The sequence below is a fragment of the Colius striatus genome, chromosome 20 (genome assembly GCF_028858725.1).
Source record: "Colius striatus isolate bColStr4 chromosome 20, bColStr4.1.hap1, whole genome shotgun sequence".
NCBI lineage: Eukaryota > Metazoa > Chordata > Aves > Coliiformes > Coliidae > Colius > Colius striatus.
Window position 1 is genome coordinate 798,747 of NC_084778.1, and position 16,247 is coordinate 814,993.

The 16,247-nt window shown below is 38.6% G+C and overlaps 1 protein-coding gene across 9 annotated transcripts in view; it reads left to right on the plus strand.

Annotated features, from left to right (window-relative positions):
- Positions 1 to 16,247, plus strand: part of LYRM9 (LYR motif containing 9) — a 31,441-nt gene that overhangs the window by 3,144 nt on the left and 12,050 nt on the right. For 2 of the 9 annotated variants that reach the window (XM_062012057.1, XM_062012058.1), the window contains one exon: positions 8,886 to 8,956. The exons of 6 other annotated variants lie outside the window; for them this stretch is intronic. Coding sequence is in view for 1 of the 3 variants with exons in the window: in XM_062012056.1 (XP_061868040.1) it covers positions 9,030 to 9,050 (21 nt within the window). In the remaining 2 variants the exon portion in view is untranslated. Of the gene's footprint in view, positions 1 to 8,885; positions 8,957 to 8,979; positions 9,051 to 16,247 lie in introns of those variants that run through there. One more of the 9 variants, XM_062012056.1, reaches the window with a different exon arrangement.

Genomic DNA, 16,247 nt, shown 5'->3' on the forward strand with positions numbered 1-16,247 from the left:
TTCTTTGATGCTCCTCAGCAGTGTTTTAACCTTAAAATTCTGCACAAAAGATTGTATCCTATTGCGCAGTACAAAACGTTATGGTCCTGTTCCAGGCATAGGCTTTGTCGGGTTTTTTTTGTACCACAAGAACTAGCTGTGAAAACAGGACTCTGAATATTAGAACAAGTCTTTTGATTTCATGGCTGAGTATTGTGCCTAAATGTCCTTCAGCACTTATTCATGTAGGGATTTTTGTGACCCTTTAATACAGAAAAAGTAACATTGAGTGGAACAAAGGATAACAAAAATGTTGGCACAGATTTGCCTCTGATCCACAAAAGGGGTACTCTGAGCTGCACTATTGATAATTTATCATGTGGGTGTTTGACAAGCCCACACATACCTTGATATACAACTCTGCAGCTACAGTCTTCAGTGCTCTGTAACAACCTGATAATATTTTATTCATAAATCCTGATGCTGAAGCCCTTTAAGGTGTCATGAACACAGTGTCTGTGAATTTGAGGGGGTGTGCTTAGTCAGATAAATAAAATGCTCTAAATAAGCTGTGGTCCTAACATGCAACAGAATAAATGTTGATATACACAAGGTATCAGAGGTTTAAAATTCCTGTCAGTATATATTAGTCTTTGCAAAAATAACTTTCCTGGGTTTTAATCTTCAAAAAACTGGGAAAGAATAATATTATTAATAAAAATGAAGTGTGGAGCAGAGGGAGAGAATATTTTGTTTTAACTTTATGGATGAAGGTTTGTGTTTTAAAGTGTTCAAGAATGGCACTAGGCCCTCATCTTGTTGAATGAGGGACAAACCCTTGTCCTGCTCTGAGCAAAGTATTGATTAGAAGATGCAGGGAGGGGAGTGAGGTGTAGAAATCAAGCAGTGAAACCAAGTGAATGACCTGCCCTAAGCTTGTTTGTCAAAAAAGCATGTTGACCAAGATAAACCTCATCTTAGTCTTTCAAGTGGCATTATGGGAACTTGGCTTCTTCTTGAAAAGCAGTTAAAATGATGGAATAGTACTTAGTCCAATAGAGCTGTGCAGATATGCCTGATACATGAGGGACAACTGGTGTGAATGACAGATGGTGTCATCTAAGATACTGCATGTCTCTAGTGCTGGAGATGAGACTCTACAGGCACTTATGTTGCTTCACTGGCCTGTCAGCCCTGTTTGTGGCTCTTGCAGTGTAGTTTTTTTGGTGGGCATGTTGCAATTGACAGCTTTGCCCCAAGTTTGTTCAGTATACTGTATATACAAATAGGAGGATCATGAGCACTGAAGCTTGGATTCATCCCAAAGACTGTCACCTCCAAAACATTGAACCCTGTAGTACTTTCTAGCCAAAAGTGATTCCTTTTAATTTTTCTGGAGGAGTTAATGAATTCATTACTCGCTGCAGAGCTGAGGCATGGGCTTTGTTTTAACTGGGACTGCTCAGGTGCTTACAGTTGTCATGTAATAATTTGCCAATTAAAGACTTCAGCCTTATTGTTTAGTTCTTTCTGTCACATTTTTCCTTCTTGCTGCTAAACACCAGTTGCAGGAGGTAGAGGGGAGGTCTTTATCCCCTGTGGCTTTTTGGAGAAAGTGACAGTTCTGCGGTTCTCTCTGTTCTGCATTTCTTTGCACCAGAAATGACCTTGCTGCTCTCTGTCACCAGTGTTTCCTTTTATGCCTCTCCTGGCAGCTGCTCTTGCTCCATTTTGATGTAGGAACAGCAAATGAACTCCCTTTGAAACAAATGTCACGCCAGTAAAGATGTTGAAGCAGCAAGAAAATCATCTCTGTTCTCCGAAGACTGAATTGAAGACCTTTGTGAATGAGATGTTCTTAAAATAGCTTCACAGCATGTTATCTTCCCTAGAAGGTGAAGAATTGAAAACGCCACCACAAGCCACTTGTTTTTTTGTGACCAGGATCCCCAAATGTTTTCTAGAGTGGGGAGAAGCGAGTTCTCTACTTTTCCTCTAAATTAAAATAGATCCAATAACACCCAAGTACTTTTTTCTTCTATATCTTTTATTCAGTGATGGGAGAGGGAGGAAGAAGGCTAACACACTAGTTCTTAGGGTATGTTGAGTTTTCTGTACTGTAGATTTAAGTAGCATTAAAAAAATACTGTTGCTGTAGTAGTATTTTTGGGAACACCATCTTGCAGAAATGTAACTTCCTGCTGTGGTTGTCCCACGGTTAGCTTCGTGTTGTCATTGATTCCAGTGACAACAAATTGGACAAAGCAATTGAGTTGATCTGAATTGATTGTACGCCTCTGTATGCCTCTTGCCAAGAGTTTTATTTGCAACATGGCTAATGGTCATGATTATTGCTTGTCCTGTGTTCAGTTACACTGAAACAAAGTGCTTGTGACAATTTGCTGTATCAGATGAGCTGTATTTTGACCGAATATTCTATAGGTATGAACGGATGAAGTCCTGAGTAGGAGATTAAACCCTTAGGCTGTTAGATTCTTGCAGATGATGATATCTTTAAATACCAGTTAGTTTTGTTTGCTTTAGCTTTATAATGATAGCACAAAGTCCAACCTGATTCTGATTCCTCTCCCTCCATCCCCTCTCCACCCCTCCATCCCCCTGCTTTATTTCCAGTTTGGATACTGCTTTTTCATATAATGACTAATTTTGTCTAGCATAATAGCTCATAAATCCTTCTCTGTATCAAAGTTCCTTGAGTGTTGTAATGCATGCATTCACTATCAAAACAAGAACAATGTGTTATGGGAACACTTCAAAGGTAATTTGTGAATTGCAGTCTCTGGAGCAGCACACCTGCCCGTTACAGCAGGGCAATTTTGAGAACGCAATTTAATCAGTTTTTCTCTGAGGTACAGCATAGTGATTATTCCCTGTGGTCTTGCCAATATTACTATATTTCTCTATCATACACAAATAGTCGAGACATGAATGCATACAGGACCAAGACCTCTGGAAACTTATAATTTTGCCAGAAATATGGAGAATCTTCTACAGGTTTATCTGAATAACTTATTTTTTCTTGGATTCAATGGAAGGGGAATTGATAAGTAAAAGTATTGAATATACAAATAAAATCAGTAGTTGAAGAACATGGACATTGTTAGCAGCTTGACAATATTAAAATTTTGACACATTGAATTTTTCACCTTTTGTGTCAAGGTGGAAGTGATTAACATTCCAGATGGAAACACAAAGTTTGCTCAATTCTCTTGGTTGTTTTAAAGCCAGAATGTTTTTTCCCAATCCTACATTTTGACATAATGTCCCTTAAGGGCTTTCTCTACCAGATCAATTCCATTCCTACCAGGAAGACTGAAGCTTTTCAGCTGTCTATCCAATTTATCCTTCTGGACTAAATTTCTCTCAATGTGATAACCAGCAGCAGTACTTCCCTCAGGAGATTTTTATCAATTAGTGATGCATCACTAATTTCTGTGGTATTGGTGGACCAGTCAGTTGTGGATGCTGGGGGTTTATCTTTACAATGTTTTTTTAGTAAGGATTTTTGTTTGGTTTGAAATATTTCTTTTTCATGGCAGCTGTTGAAGACCTGTACATTTGCACATGTGCATGAAGGAATGCAGAGTAGCTTTAGGCAGCTCCTTTTAGGATTGCTTCTGGAGTTCACATGGTGTTAATGAGGGGCTGCATTATACACAACTAAGCACATTTATTCCAAAAATACTTAATGCAGAATATGTCATCCAAGAGATCCAGGGCTTTGAAAGTACAGAAGTCATTTGTAGCTGTTGCATAAATCTGTTGTCTGTCGGTGTATATGTGCCTACTTCAGCTGCAATGGCACACTCTCTTAGATGTATTAGGCTGAATTCCAGGCATCCTAAAGGCTGCTGGTAACTTTTCTTTTGCCCTGTGGTCTTTGTGATATTCAATTTAATTCACTGTAAAAAAAGTGGGAGGCAAATATTCTGTAAATGAGACTCTAGGGTAATATAGTTGCAGTCTGGTATTGAAAAGGAGGTGCTGTCTGAAGAGAAACTGTATCCAAGATAACAACTGCAGTTCAGAAGCCACTGTTACAGCTTTGTAAACAAGGGAACAAATGAAGAAGGGATGACTTTCTCGTTCCAACATGCATTATGCCTTAATTTTGCAATGTGATGCTGTGCTGCTCTGCAGATCCTAGAGGATCTATGCAACATCAAAATCTCCACTTCTGTCTCTTGTAAGCTTCTCTGAATTGCTTCTGATAAGTTGTTTGGGCATTGCTTAGATTCCTGTTGATTAGTGGGGGAATGAAGTGTTTGCTTAGGCTTCACATATTGTGCTTCTACTGTCCTTGCGTGCAAGTCTTGTCAATGCACTTGACTACATACGTTTGTGCATGTATTTATCTCTGAGGACTTTTGTACTGTATTTGAAGAGACAGCCTTGGTGAGAGCTAAGCACATATCAGTCGTAGTTTATCCTTTGTAGCCACAGCAGTGTCAGCTCTTATACTGCTGGTGTCTCTCCAGCTCCTCAACATCACTGACCATGTTTGAGGAAGTGGAAAGAAGCTATGGTGCCATATTGATAATGAGTGGCAAATGCAGTCTGTCAGGAAAGCAACTTACTCCCGAACTGGAATGCAGACCCTGAGTTAATCCTTCCCTTAGCCAGAGAAAGGTGGGTTTGGTCTATTTATTATGCATTTAGTTGCTTTTATACACTGAAACGTCTGCAAATGCCACAGCCCTGTTACAGTCTTTTACTATCCATTTGCCATGTGAACACATATATCAGGACATGAAGATTTTTTAGTCACTCAGATCTAATCCCAAGGATCTTGTGAATTGCTGCGAGTTTATGCAAAAGTAAATGACAGTTTGATATGTTATTTCTAAGGACCTACTACCAGGCATCTTAGGATTTTTAGGCAGCTGAATTTATTTTCCCTGATGTGTAAGACAAAACTAATTTGATTATTGGAGAAGGAAAACTAAACGGACAAAATCTTACAGGAAGCTCAGTAGAATGGAAACACTGAAATAACTGAGTAATTGGACATGGATTCTGTCCTCACCCCCTCACTCACTTTATGAGCAATTTTGTATTAAAGGTAGCATGTTTACAGAATGATACCCCCAACATCTGTCGTTGCTGAAACAAAATGATTTGCTTGCATTTTTCCTCTTTCCACATTCTTCCAACATCTGGATGTATAGATCTGTCCTTTATAGGAATCGTATTTAACACTGCCTTTTCCCTGGAAAGGAGCATGGAAGGGTATGGGAACCTGTCCTCCATTAGAGGGGCCCGTTTGGGTGTGGGACTTTATTGCCATTCGCTTCTGTGAAGTGGGTGGCTGTAATGGAGTGATGTGAAAGAGGACTCAGGAAGCCCATGCACAGCTATGTTGCTTTCAAGTGTGTTTATGTAAAACAAAGTTCACAGGCTATGACTGTTCTGTGGAAATGTTATTATCACCTTGTATGACTATGCAAATAATTTTCCTTATTTTCTGTTCTTGGAGTATTTGCAGGCAAATCACTGGTTTTTAAAGGTGGTCCCCATTGACAGGCCTGATAATTGAGTTGAATTTTTTTTTTTACTTTGTAGGTTAATCCAATAAATTGATTACAAATCAATCTTGCTGAATGTTTACTTCTTCTATGACTCTGGCTGTGATTATATTGATAGGAAGCAATATATTTTCTTTGGTTTATGTTTTGAATGGTTGCTAAAATACATATGGTTGCTTGTGCCAATTTGGAGATTCAATGTATTAATGTCACTTGATTGCTCAGTATTTGTACTATAAAAATACAACTGAATAAAGGTTTGTAGGGAGAAAAGAGAAAAAAAGCTGAACAACATATCTGAAATAGTATTTTGAAATCCTTTTCTTAGCTCTAATTATCATGTGTCTTCCAATCTTAATTGTGCCTTCTAGTCTTCAAACTATGCTCTAGGTGAGAAAGCGCATGCTTAAATCCCTTCCTATCCAAGAAAATGCTTGAGCTTAATTTTAGGCAAGTGCATAAGTTATATTAGTTAAATGACTCACAACTACTTGCTTAAATCCTTTACACTACTTGACTACAATATATCAAATTGCAATGTAAATACTGCAGTAAATAAGATAAATATAAGTCTCAGTTTTGCCATGAGCTTAACACTGATTCTGACTCTTACAGTCATTTTTATGGTGTGCAATTGAATCAGGAAAGAAGTTTCAACTAATTTTTTAATATGCTGAAATGTATTAAGTTACACAAAAGAATCCATATTATAGTAATCCTGCATATATACAAGAAAACAGTACCCAGCATGCATGACAGATGGTTTCAAAGGAAATCCTCGAGAGCTAGGATTAAAAAGCAATTTTCAGCAAGTTTAAAATGGGTCTCTATATTTGGGTCACAGATATTAACTCTTTCATTGCAGACAAATGAGTTAGAAATCTTGCTGGATTATGACTGTTTCTTGATGCAAGCTGACCAGTACTCACTGTGGTAGAAATGAGAATGTCAGTTGATTCTGCTTCTGTTTCTGCCCTAACAACAGTGGGAAGTAGAGCTGTGATATACGGAGGCAGTGGGATGTTGCAAGTAAATGGGATTCATCATTCCTCTAACAAGCATTGGCAGTCCTTTTAAAAATTTCAGTTTTTGGCTGCCCACTGGAGCAGATTTGCATAAAGACACACAGAAATTGAAGAACAAAATGTAAGGAATGATTTTGATTTTTTGTTGTTCTAGATCTACAACGTTGGCATTTCTAAGGAAACCCAAGGTATAAAACCTAAAGCTCATTCTGTCTCAGATATCTGAACTCTGTTCTTGCCCCTGCCAGTTTTCATCGATTTCTTTGTTTTTTTGGATCAGAACTTTATATTTTCATACTGCAGTAGAGATCTGTGGATAAATCTTCTCCTTTCTCCTACCCATCACTTTTTATTTTACACTTTCTGGTCAATAATTTTTGGTGTGTTAGAAACGGCAAATCTATACCTGTTTACATTTAGTAAATTATACCTGATCACTATTTATTAAAGTGTAAGAACTCATGCATTTTTCTGTTCCATTCTGATGTGTCAAGCTTGTCTGATATATGATAAGTAAGAAATGGAACAGCAATACTTTTGTTTAATCACAGACAGGAAGGAAAGTGGGCTCCGAGTTTTGCTTAGAAGTATGTCTGCACTCACAAATGGAAAGCAAGCCTCTGGTTCTCAGGCGTGTTTCAGGGCATACCAAAACTGAATTTTTAATTTTGTTTTTACAAAAAGGTTATATTCTAACAGCAGCAGTACCATGCAAATGCTCTTGCAGGCTGCAGCTGTTTGGTACTGGTGTTTGAACATCCATAAATATCACCAATGTGATGCACAAAAGTAATTGAGGGCAGATCAGCTTTATTCTAAGAGCAAGAGAAGACACTGGGCTTTTCATTGGTAAAAGCAGCACAGCAAGTTGGAGATAATTGGCTTTAACTAACTTATACCAGCTAGTAAACATGTTGAGAATGTAGTTCACATTTCCATCACAGCTCCTTTATACACTTCTGTCAGCATAAAGGAGCCTCAGGTTTGACATGAATTAACTTTTCTTTGAAAGCCTCTTTTGTTTCCAAAGTAGAAATTCAAGTTAGACCATAGCAATGTTCATCACTAAACAATGAAGTATAACTACTGAAACTATTTTACTGTGTTTTCAAAGCTCAATTGATGATATTTTGAGCACATTTGGAAAGCTTTCTGAGCAAAGGTGCTTGATGCTCTGTGAAGTGAATTATAGAAGTAATTGCTGGTTTAAATTTCACTGTATGGAGAAGTTAATTGCATTGCTCTTTGGCTGTTATCTTGGCTACATGTTAACAGCAAAGGACAATGAACTTCTGAAAGGCATTATAAATGTCCTAGAGGGATAAGTAACTGCAGGTCTATCTACAAAATGTTAATTATCAATGCTAAATAATAGGTGTTTTCTACGGTACTGATCCAAGATAGATATCAGAGGTCCCATCTGTTATTCAGAAAAGAAAATTCATGTTATAAGGCAGCTTTCAGTGTTCAATTCTTGTACCAAAACTAGAAACCTTCATTGGACTTGGGAGTGGCTTTTAGATAAAGTTGAATCTGTTTTTCTAGGCCCTTGTTTTGCATGGCTTTCTGTGGGAGGTTTACCTGTGTGCATCTTGACATGACAAGACTCAGCTTCATGCATTCTTACCAGGTGTTTTTAATCTGTGCATGATCTGTATTTCAGATGATTATTCCAGCAAAAGGGAATTGTTAGTCTTTTTAATGGTAACAGTTGTCTCTTAAAATTCTTGAGGCATTAGAACAATGAATAAGCTCAAGGAAGTGTTTGAGGTGGAACATGGAAGTGGATTAGTGGATGTTTGCAGAGCACTCCTCTGTAGCATGGGAGCAGCATAGAAGAGAGCCTTGAGATAGACAGTACATTGAAAATCTCACAGTAAATAGTGGAAGCTAGTATTACAGGCTAATTAGAGACTGTCCTAATGTTGATAAATGCTCCTTCCAAAGCAGCGTTCTTTTCTGACAAATACATGTATCTCTGAAATGATGTTATTGTACAGAGTTCTGACTATTAGAAACTATGTCCCTTTAAAGTATTGGAATGCTTTCTTAACAACAGGAAATATTAAATCTTCAGTTCCACTGAGTGCTATGGACTTTTTCTATACTTGTATCTTTTTGTAGTGTCTGTTCATTACAAAGTGGGTTTGGAGTAGATTACTGAAAGCAATAACCTGTTGATATCAAGGCCATGAATTCATGTGTCGACGAACATGAAAGGTTACATGCTGATAACTTGTGCTGTAGATAGGCTTCTCTGCACTTCTTCATTGATGATGCCTTTAAGTAGCAAGTTGCAGAGAAACAGATAATGAAAATTGATTCTCCTCTGCAGGTCTCGCTTACTGTTGGACTTCAACAGACCTAATCTGTGAAGATAATTAAAATTCCTTTGTTGTGAATGCTGTAAGTGATTTTTTTGTTTGTTTTATGGAAAGCATTAGGAGTGTGTTTGCCTAACGTAAAGGAAAAAGGTGAAATGCCAAATCACAAACAAATGGTAGGTATTAAGTTGGTGCAGATTTGTTATATGACCATACATGTTTGCAGGAGATATTTCTACATAGTGTTTTGTATTCAGGAACACCCCTGTTTCCATTCCAGCCATGCTGATGAATGCTGTAGCAGAACCCAAATTGTGAATTGACCGTAAGGATACTTCTATTAGGACTACAACTAGTAGATTAGTAATCTCAGCATGGTGGAGAGATATGCATTTTCTGTGTGGGTTGTACTTGGTTGAGAATAAGCACCTGACATATTGGTATATTATCTTGAATATCATGTAGAGAAGTTGGAGGAATGATACAACTTGAATGAAATACTTTCCTGTTGGTAATGACACAGTGGTGGCCCTGGCTGTTACTGAGCGTAACAGTTGTTTCAGGAGCCGTGATAACATAATAGGAGACTTAAAATATATCTTTTGCTCCTGTGAGAAATCTATTAACCAGTAGACCTGCCTGCTTTAAACCCTATAAATGTAGAAGCATGGTTCTGGAGCATCTGGGATATTCCCCATAGTTTGTGGAATAGTGCAATTATCTGGTAGGCCATTGCAGGGAGTCAGAAGCTGGCTAGGAGGCTGGAAACAGAGGGCTGTGGTTTTGACCTTGTTTCAACATCCCTTTTGTATCTTTTAAGACACAGCTCTCCTGATCCTATAATGAATAGTTATGTTGTTCACACTTTTAAAGACACTCATAGAAAAAAAACCAGTTGATATTCTTGTATCAATGAAAACATGCAAAGACCTCTTCATATCCTTTTTTCCCCCAAAGCTGTGGGAACAATTTTCTGGCTTGTAGAACAAAGGAGTTAGATCAAATTACGTAGCCAACATCTGCACCTGGTGTACTTATTAACCGAGTATTTGGCATAGATGCTGAACTACCTCTGCCAAGAGAGTCTTGCTGATACAGTTGTTCAGGGATGAAGATGTGATAATGTCTTTTCTTTATTGGTTTTATTAAAGCTATTTTCTTGTTTTGTCAAAGTCAACGTCTTGTTGGAAAGGAAAATACCTTTTGACTTCTAAGTGTCAGATTATTTCACGGTTAATCAAACTTTCTCTAACCAACCATGTTAAGATGGTGTATCACTTCAGTTCCAATGGCAGACACATCACATATGGGTTGCCATTTTGATGGCTTTGGATGGTAATCTGACCCATAAAAACTGAAGCATAATATGCAAAGTGATTTTTTTCTGGCCCGCCCTATTCCTGATGCCATCTGTGTTAGAATGGAAATAAGCCTGCTCAAAATGGAGTCTGCCAGTTTTAGCCAGAGTGGTAGTGCCAATCACAGATGGATTTAGAAGAATAGCCTCACATGAAGGAGAGAAGGATGTTTCACTTGAAAGCACACTGTCTGTTGAATCCTGTGACCTATGGAGCGTCCATCAGACCTTTCTGTGAGTTCTTCACATGGATTAAATTGAAGCTGCTTTATAAAAATCAAGAAAACTCCCTCAACTTCCAAACGTTGCTCTTCCTCCCACCACTGCTTTCTATTGCTGCCAGCCATAGTGGAATACAGTGCAGGAAACCAACAGTATCTGATCCTGTCAAGTATTTGCAAGTATATCCATTCAGCAAAACCAGTCATAGTAAATTGTTTTGTAAGCTTTGTAGGTATGTGTGTGGTTTTCTTAATCTGCTATATGCATCTTGTTGAAGTCATAGCATTCAGAGCCCTGGGCTGCCATTCCTCAAGTGTTGTCTTAGACAATGTCTGTGTGTAGGTGAAAGTTAGCACCTATCTGCTGCTGCATCTCAGCTCAAAAACTGATATTTAATCACCTGTAGTCAATGAGTTCTCAATTTTCTTCCATTCAGTTTGGGAGAGCCTGTACTTTCAAATTTTGAGACTCAGTGACCTTATCTTATGGGTTTCTGCAAGTGTCTTGGTACTATGTGTAATCCAAAGAAGCACATTAAATGAGTTTTCCCTGATGAGGCATATGGTCTGCAGAAACTTCCGATATTTTTAATCTCTTTGAATTGATTACATTGTTAAAACAACCATTTGCTTTTGCAGTGAAGTATGTAAAAAGGCACTCGTCGATGAATTTCATGTTCGTGACACACTTGAACATCCTTCTCAAGTCCTCTTTAAGCCTTTTATTTCCAGGCTAAATAAACACCAATTTCAGCACTGTCTCATCTACTCCCTTTAATTACTGCTGTTGAGAGAAAGTTTCTGCAGATGCAAATGTGCTATTTTGTCATGTCACATCAAATTGCATCAGCCATATTTTTAGGAACAAAAAGAGGGGGAGGCTGAGACAGGATGTGGCTACAAATGGAACCAAAGGGTTTTCTTAAATATAGGCTGAAAATAGACAATTGAGGCAGTGATGCTTTTTCAAGCAAAAATCCATGAAAGGGAAAATCAAGTCTGTGACGACAGAAATGAAAAGCAGGGCTGGGGGTGTGAGAAGAGGGAGTTCTAGATGGAAACGTGGGCTGGTGTTAGGGAAAAGCTGATGAACTTCTCATTTATGCAGACACCCTTTGCATTGTCAGATTGGTGTGAAGTGGCTTTAGAATATGTTAGACCACATACATCTCCTCTTGTTCCTTCTGTGCTGGGTAAAGAAGTTGGTAGCAATGCTTTCCTCTAGCTTGTTGCAGGGCATGCCCCCTGGCCTTTCCTTTGTGATGATCCACCCTTCAGATCTCAAAGTGGAATGTGTTGATTGTTTCCCAACTTGACTTATTTTGATTGTGAAAAAAAATAATGAGCAATCTTTGCTAATTTGGATGTCTCAGGTTACCCCAATCCCTTGCAGCCCTTGCAGGCTCAGCTTTATTCAGTTCTTTGTGCCTATTTTTTCAAAGCAAATCATACAAATATTAAAGGGGGAAAGAGAAAGACAGATGTTGGTTTTTATAGTTGGGATTTGTTTGCTTTGAACCAAATAAGCCTTAAAATACTAGATAAAAACTGCAGATCAAGTGAAAAGGCTCTAAGTATTCTCCAGGTTGTTCATAAAAAACCCACCCAACTGACAACACTACAAGAAAATGTTCCTAATTAATGTCTTCAGTTAAAGGAAGAGCATTGTGGATCTCTTAAATATATGGTTAAATCTGTATTGTTTAGATAATAGAAAGGAGAAAGACACTTGGGCTGAGTGCTGTGTCAAATTCGTCAGGGCATGTTTTAATTCTAGTTGACTTGCTGGATTTCACAGCTATTTGTGTGGATATTGGGGTAATTTGGAGGGCTGAGTGAAGCCAGATGACTGTAATAAACTCATTTTGTGTCTTTGACTCATTCTGGCAAAAAAGATGCTATTTATGGGGTATTTTGTATTGTTAAGACTTCTGTTCCTCCTGTCTCTCAAAGTTTCTCTGGGCCAGTCTTTGTGCCATCACCAATAATTACATCAAATTAATTCAGCATAATTGAGTTAATTATTAGCACTGGAGGTTAGCAACATGACTTAAATTGAACCAAAGCTTTTATTCCACTTTTCCTGAGGTTTCACAAATGTAAACAATTCTGAATCATGGATGAAACCTAAGGCAGCTCCATTTCCATCAAGTGCTTTTGCCAGTCAGAACTACCCTGCCACATCCATTCACTCAGTTGTTAGCTGCAAAAGGAAAAGAACACTGTGGCATTCTGTGTCAACATCAGAGTACTGCAGGAAAAAAAAGGAAATATTTTAATCACCATTCTGGGAGGTCAGATCCTGTGCTAGAAATGACTGAAGGTTTGTTAAAAGCAATAGAGCTGTGTTAGCCTGTTGATATCCTTAGGAATCTGATCTATGGGTAGACTTTTGAAGACAGTCTAGAGTTTATAGAAGTGTCCTCTGCCAGCATACAAGTTCTGTTTTCCTTTTGGGAGTCAATATTAAATCAGAATAGGAAACAAGAACAAGGACTGAGCTAATGTAGGCAATGACACATGTTGTAGTCCTGAGTTCAAGCAATGTGTAGCCCTGCAATTTAAATATGTTACACTAGTCAACATGTGCCATCACTGTGGCAGCTGTACTTGTAATTACTTCCCTCTTGTAATTGGGTCAAATCATGAAGCACTGGAATCCATTGTTAAGTAGCCCTTTCTGGGGCCAAGTACTGATTTCCCAGATGATGGTGTTCCTCCAACATTTCTCTTTTCATCTCTAAAGAATATCTTACAGCTTTCTCAAATAAGAGTATCTTATAATAGGTAGAGGAGAAAGGTCTGGGAAAGAATGGGGGTCAAGCAGCTTTTACCCATCAAAGGTACAAGCCTCACCCGGCAGCTGGCTCTGAGGAGCTCTCTTGTGGCATCCACAGCAGCCAGCAGAACCTTTTCAGGAATAAGGGTCCTTTCTCAAAAACCAGTTTCTGGACTGGGAATTCTTCTCTGTGATGAGCTTATTGCTAGCCAGACTTCTGTTTTTCCTGTGAAGCAAATTCTCTTTGAGCTAGGCTAGTCCATGGAGAGGGACAGTAAAAATTTTGGGGAAAACTTGATTTACAGCTTTAAGACTCAGAAATATTCGTAAGATATGGTGGGCATCTGTCCACATGATTAGCTGTTGGTATGGTAACAATCCCTGATTAGTGAACTGTACAAGTTAAAATCCCTCTTAAGAGGCTAAAGGCTTCTGGACTTAAATGTTCTGTAATACTGCTGCTTATAAACATTTCTCCAGTGAACAGGCATGTATTTTGCTCAAGATATGGTGGGCCAAATGGGATAATTCCACCAAAAGGTTTATGTCAGGGAAGGTTTTGGCTCAGATTGTTGCTTGGATTGAGAGCAAAGGTTTGGAAGATGCCAGATTTCAGCAGGTGTGGATTTGAAATAATGAGATAGCAAGGTGTTCTTGATGCCACTGTAAAGGATAACGCAAATTGGGAAGGATGATTACAGGGTGAACTGCAGTTACCAGTGCATTGTGCAAGTACCATTGTCATTACTCTAGGGATTATGTGTCTGTAGGACTGGAAAGGATGTGCAGCTGTAGATCGGTGAAGTGAGAGGCCATACTGGAAAGCCTTGTTATGCTGCAGGTTTTATTCCCTTCGAGGCTGGATAGGATGGTTGAACTAAAGGAATGTTAAGAGTTATGTTAGACATTTTTGATATAAAAATACCCAACAGTTTTTAATTAATCTTAAATCAATAGCGTGGGTCACAGTGACTCCTCTTTGTACAAAATTTTGACCCTGTACCTTCCCATGACTTCGTCCTTCTATTGACCTTTTGTACTTTTTCTTTCCTAAGTAGAGCCTTTTCTGCACTGGTAGCTCTGTGTTTTAAGTAATGTCTAGGTATCACCTTTACTCTGAGTTGTTGGTATAATGTTCAGCTGTATTAAAGCACAGCTTTGGACTCGGTTTATCCAGAGATTTACCACATTCTCTCTAATTGCCCCATAGTTATTATGAACAGGTCTTGCAATTTTTATTGGCCTCAACTTTTACCAATTACAACTTGTATTTGCAGGGAGGCAACTGCTGATAGTGTTGAATAGCATTAGGCCTAAAGGTGATGCTGTAGAGCTGTGTGAACGGTGTCCAGCTAATGGTGATTCCTTGTCAACAAACACATCTGAGATGTATCATTTATCATATGTCATTTATACTTAATCTCTTGTATGCTCTACTAATATGATGCAAAGCTAACTTTACACTGCAGGGCTATGCCTCTCAAATGTGCTCCTGTTGCACTGTCATCTGAGGCTGCTTCTCTGCCTCATGCATCAAAGCATGAGAAGAACGGAAATAAAAGTGAACGAGACTGACAAACATCATTCATGCAATAGGACTTTGCAGATCATCTGTAGAAAGGACAAAATAAATGACGACAGGATAGAGCTCGTCAGAAGTGATCACATCAAAATAGCAGATCTTAATAAAAGCACAGCATGCTGGAGAGATGTGTTTGTTGGAAAGTGACTTCAGCATTGTATGTGCTCACGCACACGTGGGAAGGGGTGTATCGACAGAGCAGGCCATTGCCCAGGGCTGCAAATATTCAGTAGCTCTATGAGAGAATGTGACTTGTTAGGGACAGACATTTGCTGGTTCGCCTAGGGCAGCAGAACCCATGGAGCTGGCTGTGAGCACAGGGCACTAGTCACTCTCCTGTGACCTACTAGGGAATAAAGAAAATACATCACAGTGTAATAACCAGAGACAGCAGTAAGTCAATGACCCCAGTAAAGTCTGCCACTCTGCTGCAATAAATGCATTTAAGAAGTTGGAGCTCAGAGCTATAAGCCTTTTTTTTTTTTCCTTTACCAACTGGGAGCCTGTGGAACCTGGAAGGGAGAACTGATGTAGCCAAGTACTAAGACAAAATTCTTCTAAGTAGCAGTAGTCCATTTGAGTGTCTTCCTGAACTGATGTCAAAACATGAGTCAAGATGTTTTGTGGTTAAAGAGATTTCAAGAGGCTTCCAATTTCATTCTTATTTTGGCAGTTTGATTATTACCTTCCTGTGCAGAGAATCTGATCATCTTTTGGAATCTATATTCACGCTAATAAAAGCAGGTCTGGTGAAGGCACAATGAGTCAGGTTACAGAACTTTTCTATGAATTTTTAATAAGTTCAGTTGTGATTTTTTTTTTCTGGCAGAGTCTGTTATTGGACACTTCAAGGAGGACAAATAACTTTGGCATCTTAGATAAAATAACCATATAAGATGTTTTGAGTTCAACACCAAATTCCCAAGATACCTAGAGTCACATATAGGTTTGAAAAACACAGTGAATTTCTCTGGTGTTTTATGAGTACTTAAACTGCTGAGAATATTCTGAAGCATCTGCCTAATTGAAACTAAATTAATGCTACTCAATAGATGCTTTGCATTAATTTTTCTTTCATTGTTTACAGGGTTTGTTTGCCTAATCCTAATTTGTGAAACTTGCTCTGTACTTCTCAGTATTGTTTACAATTGAGTCCAAATGCAGCCTACTAACACCAGGGAGACAGTATGGGGGGATGGTGAGGAGTTTATTCTTGAACATGCAGTGTGATCAACTTGCATAACAGACAATCTGGAGCAAGAGCCTGGAGCCAGCTGCAAACTGGTACCAGCTTTTGGATCCCACAGGTAACTTCAGTAACACAAAGCAAACAGCAAAAAATAGTATCAAACTGTTCTCTGTCTCCATTTCTACTTTCTTTTCACTCCAACTTCTGTTTTATGTGCTTAGCTTTGTGTGGGATGGCAAGGGTCA